Below are 6,377 nucleotides of genomic sequence, written 5' to 3' on the forward strand. Positions count from 1 at the left end.
GAGGAGGCGTGCGGCCCGGAGCCAGCTGTACTCACCCTTCTGGGAGACCTGTAAGAAGGCCACCGACATGACCTGGTCCACGCCGTTCTCGGCCACACACTGGTAGAAGCCCGAGTGTTTCTTCTGCAGTGTGTACAGGATCATGCTCTCCCCGCCCGTCTTCTTGATGCGCTGGGGACAGAAACAAACAAGTCTTGCTTAGTTTTTTATTCAATTTTTTAAATTTTTTGTTGAGTTGGGTTTTTTTCGTAAGAGTTTTACAGCGCTTGCAATACTTGACTTTGCTTTTACTTTTCCGATCCAGCTGCCATCTGGGTTCTAGCCCTTCGGTCTGTTGATATGGCAAAGAATTTACAGGTTTTAATCAGCTGTGCTTTGTCGCTGTATAGAGTATTTGCGATGTCTGGGGAGGCGCTTGCAATACAATAAGGTCATATAAGCGCCGAAGATTTAGAGGTGTTACAAGGGAGTAACAAACAAAAAAAAAAAGGAGGGGAGATAAAGACGATAGATGTTTGATAGGAAAGAAGAAGCAAACCACACCAGAGCACCCGTTTTAATTGATGAGTCTTTTGGCACTTGCAACAGAAATAGGTAAATAAAAGAGTTGAAGTTCAAAGGTCTTACCAGAGAGTGATAGACAAAGAAAAAGAGGAGAGATGAGGATCATGGATGTTTGATAAGAAGGAAGGAGAAAACCTCACCCAAGCACCCGCTACCACCCACTGTTTATTGACACGTTCACAGCACTGGCAACAAAAATAGGTCACTCAAGGGCAGAAGGTTAGAGGTGTTACTAGCGAGTCACATACAGTCGAACCTGCCTTAACGGAAAGCTGTGTAAAACGGAAACCTGTCTTAACGGAATCTCCCCGCTCCCCCCTTGATACATTCCTCTTTAATTACCTGTATAAAACAGAAACCTGTCCAACGCGGAAACGGAATGAAAAATCCACTCCCTTCCGAGGGTTTCACCTGTTTAAGACGGAAAATGCTTTGCCCGCTCAGCCCTGATTTGAAACAAAACTCGCAAGTTTGGTTCTGCCGGCTCTAAACTTAACGCTATGGTCATGCCGCTGGGCGAAGAAGAGGAGTAGATCTAGGGGTGCAATTTGGGGGTAGATGTTACCCCATCATATGAGCCCTGAGCGATGCAGATGGTCAGTGGAGTGTGGGTGTGAAATCTCACGACTGCCCGTGGGAGTGCTAGAGTAGCGAGCCACTACGGAAACTTTCCTGGGTAGCCAGAAGCCAAAGGTGTGAAATTAGTTTGACCAATGCCAGCTGCCCAGATCGTACGGCCAGCCGAGAAAAGAGTTCCTCGAATCGTTATTACACGATGGCAGTGAGGGGTGGCATTGGAGGGTGGGGCTAAGGGGGGAGGCAAAGGAGATGTTCAAACGTTTCTGTTTTTAATAGGTCAAACAGTGGTCCTATGAAAGGCAAGCACTGGTGGTAATTGGATAAGTAAGACTGACGCATGTCACTATCAGACAGGAGAACAATTGAGAAGTGTGAAGTTTTGACCACTGCTTGCCAATCGGACAAGCGACCCTTGATCCCACCGGCTGGGCCTTTGAATTGTGGATACTTGGCCACTTTTCACCACAATTATCGAGATTTACTCTGGGCGCAGGGGGCTCGGGCGGGGCGCGGGGGTCGAGTGCTGGGGCTTATATATATAATGGGTTACCCACGGCTTGTGAAAGGGACAGTCGGACGACAGACAGAGAAGAGGAAGGGACAGAGCCAAAGTCTGCCCACTTTGCGGGAAATCTACTATGCACTACACTTGTTGAACATTAAAGCATCCAGCACCTACGGTAAAGAGTTTCGCATTTGTTATTTCGAAGTGTTGGTTTTTTTTAATGTGGTAGTGTTGTGTTCCGTGAGAGGGCTCCCCATTACCTACACCCACACGCAAGCGCAGCCGGCCTCCCAAAGCACCTACCTCGGTATACAGGCCTGTCTTCTCGATGAGCTCCCCGTTGAGGTACCAGCTGATGTTGGGGGCGGGGCTGCCGGACACCAGGCATGCGGTGGTCATCACTTTGGTCACGGGGAAGGAGTACGACTCTAGGCCCTGCTCCAACTTGGGCGCCACTGGACGAGTCAGGAATACACAAATTATTAAACAAATAAATAAATAAATAAACAAATACATAAATAAATTTTTAAAATTAGATAAATAAATAAATAAATAAATAAACAAATAAACATATAAAAACGAATTAACAATTAAATAGATAAACAAATAAATCAATAAATGAATAGATAAATAAATAATTTTTAAAGTTTTACTTTTAGTAGAGGTTTTTACGGCGCAAGCAACTGCATAAGGTCATATGAGCGCCAGAGGATTAGCCGTGTTACAAGAGAGTGGATATATAAAGATGATAGATGTTTGATGGGAAAGAAGAAGCAAGCCACATCACAGCACCAGCCAACCACCCACAAATAAATAAAGAAACGAATAAACAAGTAAATAAATAAATAAATGGATACATAAACAAATAAATAAACGAATTTAAAAAAGTAAATAAATAGATAAATTAACAAACAAATAAACAAACAAATGGATACATAAATAAATAAACAACATTTCATTGATCTCAATGGGGGGAAATTTGGGTTACAAAGGCAGACATACATAAGTACATAAATAAACACATAAATAAACACATAAACAAACACATAAATAAACACATAAATAAACACACAAAGAAGACAAGACACACAATGTCCCACCACAGCAGACAAAGCGTGCCATTGCCAGTCGCCTCTGAGCAATGTCCGGGTTTGTTTGGGGGTTTTTTTGTTGGTTTTTAAATTTTATTTTTGAGCTAGGGTTATCATGTCTTGCTGAAGGGTACACACCAATCATATATTATGCTTATACTCAAGTCTTTTCTTTTTAGTAGAGGTTTTACGGCGCTCGAAACTGAAATCAGGTCATATGAGCGCCAAGGGGTGGATTTCAACAGAGAAGACCTTACAGGGAATCAGACTTATTCTGCTCACCTCTCTAGCTTCAACAGCACAAAGTCTGCTTCGACTACCAAGGCACCCCGGAAATAGCGGGTCAAAAGAGAGTGACAAACATACAAAAGAAGTAGAGGAAAAAATTACAATAGTAAGGATGAGGAAAGAAAAAGCAGCAGTTCCCTGTTGCAGTTCAAGCACAGTCATGAGCGTGATACTCAAGACTTCTGCAGGCAACGGCAAAGCTCCTAGCCACCACACAACAGACGCCAGTACAACGACCATACTGGCAGGGTAAAAAAAAATTTATTTTTTTTTAAATTAAAAAAAAACCCAGCAGAGTCTGACCTTGAACTGTGAGCTTTGCTGCAGCCGTTTTGGTGAGGCCTCGGCTGAACAGCACACACTCGTAGATCCCTTCGTCCTTGGGCCCCACGTTGGTCAGCACAAGGTTCCCCGGCCCACTCAGCGCCTGACCACGCCACCGCAAGTCTGTATCTACAGCGGAGAAAAAAAAAGAAAGAAAGAAAGAAAATTGTAAGAATATTACATATGAGGCATACTATTGTTGAATCAGTTGCTCTTCAAATTTTGGTAACAGTAAGTCTGTATCTACATACGACAAAAACAAAAATACATTTTTAAAAATTACTAAATACTAACTGGGTACCCGTTGATGAACCGACTCAAAAGAATCGATCATCAACTCATTGTGGAAACAGTGCACACTGCTTGTGAATGGAAGCCTCACTTGTTTACAATGGTGTCTTAGAAGACGGACTTTCCCAAGATTAGATCTAAACGAAACTAATGAAAAACTGAAAATTAAACTACAGGGACTTCCAACTCCTTAATATATATGTGCACCCTTTACATGATTCTGAACCAATATTATTTTTCTCAAATTCAAAAGTTGAGTGGTTTGGAAGTTTTAGGCGACCAAAAGGACGAACATTCACAAATATAATATTTAAAGATTACAAATATTATGTTTCATGACAATGTGGAATCGATTGCTCGTCAAGTTTTGGGTCTTGGAGCGCTTGTTCAGTGACAGTACTTTCAACTGTCAAGTTGTTTCCATCATAATGCCATTAGACTAATAGATTGCTTATTATCAATATACAGAAGGGAAACAATCAATCCTGGATTGTTGGTCCCTATATTGCCATGATTAACTTGAATTCTGTCCCTGTAATTGTACTTTTATTTTATCTACCCTCACATCAAAGATTGTCTGATCTTAGTGATCTTTACTCACTCCTCCTTCCTGTTTTAACCACATGTACTCATGCTCATTATGATTCAGTCTTGTCAGTGAAGCCAGAGAGGACAGACCTCATGCCATTTTCTTATATGTTCAATAAATCAACCTTCTTCATCAAGAAACAGACATTTTCTTATATGTTCAATAAATCAACCTTCTTCATCAAGAAACAGACATTTTCTTATATGTTCAATAAATCAACCTTCTTCATCAAGAAACAGACATTTCCTTATATGTTCAATAAATCAACCTTCTTCATCAAGAAACAGACATTTCCTTATATGTTCAATAAATCAACCTTCTTCATCAAGAAACAGACATTTTCTTATATGTTCAATAAATCAACCTTCTTCATCAAGAAACAGACATTTTCTTATATGTTCAATAAATCAACCTTCTTCATCAAGAAACAGAGTTCTTACTTTTTGCCTCCTTAATTCCAACAATAGCAACAAACCCCAGTGCAACAATGGCTGGTTCTTCCTAGGGCTTGTCTATGGATCACTACCCCAGAAATACCTGGATCGATAACACACTACCCCAGAAATACCTGGATCGATAACACACTACCCCAGAAATACCTGGATCGATAACACACTACCCCAGAAATACCTGGATCGATAACACACTACCCCAGAAATACCTGGATCGATAACACACTACCCCAGAAATACCTGGATCGATAACACACTACCCCAGAAATACCTGGATCGATAACACACTACCCCAGAAATACCTGGATCGATAACACACTACCCCAGAAATACCTGGATCGATAACACACTACCCCAGAAATACCTGGATCGACAACACACTACCCCAGAAATACCTGGATCGATAACACACTACCCCAGAAATACCTGGATCGACAACACACTACCCCAGAAATACCTGGATCGACAACAACAACCCCAGAATCACAAATTGCCATCTGCTCGGCGCCTACTTTTGAGAGATCTGACGTAAAAAATTGTGAGTTTCACAACGAGTCAAGCTTTTCCGAATGCAATTCTTTGAAAATCCTGACAACGACTCCGAGTAATCTTACAATTTTTACAGAGACATGTTGTTGTTGTTGTTTTCAAATCCCTTTAGCTGCGAGCATTTCGCTCTTGGCAGCGCAATGCCTCCCTCAAGTAACCACATGACAGAGAGAGAGAACATTTGATTTGAGGGTCTCAGTAACTCAAAATGGCCAAAGATGTTAGAACTAAACGTTGTAATTCTGAGGTAGCAAGATGGAGTCGTCTCTTTCTTTCTTTTTGTATTGATAGTAGTCATCACTAATCTGTCTCTTACAGTCAGTGAGCAACTGCACGTTAACCCTATCCGTACGTCGTGTTTTACAATCGTATCCATATGACGTGAGGAACTCTGTGCCACCACTTAACCCTACCCGTACATCGTGTTTTACTATCGTATCCATACGACGTGGGAAACTCTGTGCCACCACTTAACCCTACCCGTACGTCGTGTTTTACTATCGTATCCATACGACGTGGGGAACTCTGTGCCACCACTTTCCAAAGAGGAAATTTACTCGTTAATCTGATCCCCATGCTTTGCATAGCAGTGTGTTAAAATTATTTTTTGAGAAATACTGAAAGTTTCAAAGAGATCTTCGCGCTAGAAGTATTCTAAAATGTGAAGAATACAACCCCTGGGGTACAAAATGACCCCAGGGCGTACGGATAGGGTTAAAGATTGTAATTTGTGACGTCTTCTGGACTGTGGAACTTTCCTTGGCATGAGGGGAGCATGAGTGGTGAGCAGTCTAGGGGTTCAACAGATTATGTGTGACCGCATGGAGGGATCAGACACTCATCCATTTTCGGACGTAAAGAATAACTGGAATCATCTTTAACTCTTCTAATTTCTCTTGTTTTTATATGACAAAATACCCATCTATGACGAGGTCAGTCATTGAAGGAGGTGGGGGTCGCCTGATATCAAAGGTAGAATTAGTGAGAAAATGGCCGCCAAAGTTTGGCGACGTCTTAAGATCAAGTATCCTTGGAAACCATAAATTTACATTTTTTGTCCTTTGATCAACGTTTTCAGTAAAATCCACACAGAAATGTTTTTAAATCGACTTAGAATGTTAGATAGTGGTAATCACCCCTCAACA

At 41.5% G+C, this 6,377-nt stretch overlaps 1 protein-coding gene across 1 annotated transcript in view; it reads right to left on the reverse strand.

The window, feature by feature from the left end:
- The window catches only part of LOC101853021 (protogenin A), a gene marked incomplete at both ends in the record, with an annotated part of 6,555 nt that extends 3,075 nt beyond the window's left edge, over nt 1–3,480 (reverse strand). The window contains 3 exon segments of the mRNA XM_013086121.2: nt 36–171; nt 1,952–2,103; nt 3,331–3,480. Of these exon segments, the coding sequence (XP_012941575.2) occupies nt 36–171; nt 1,952–2,103; nt 3,331–3,480 (438 nt within the window).
- Nucleotides 3,481–6,377: the final 2,897 nt, after the last annotated feature.

The sequence above is a fragment of the Aplysia californica genome, unplaced genomic scaffold, assembly GCF_000002075.1.
Source record: "Aplysia californica isolate F4 #8 unplaced genomic scaffold, AplCal3.0 scaffold00437, whole genome shotgun sequence".
Lineage (NCBI taxonomy): Eukaryota > Metazoa > Mollusca > Gastropoda > Aplysiida > Aplysiidae > Aplysia > Aplysia californica.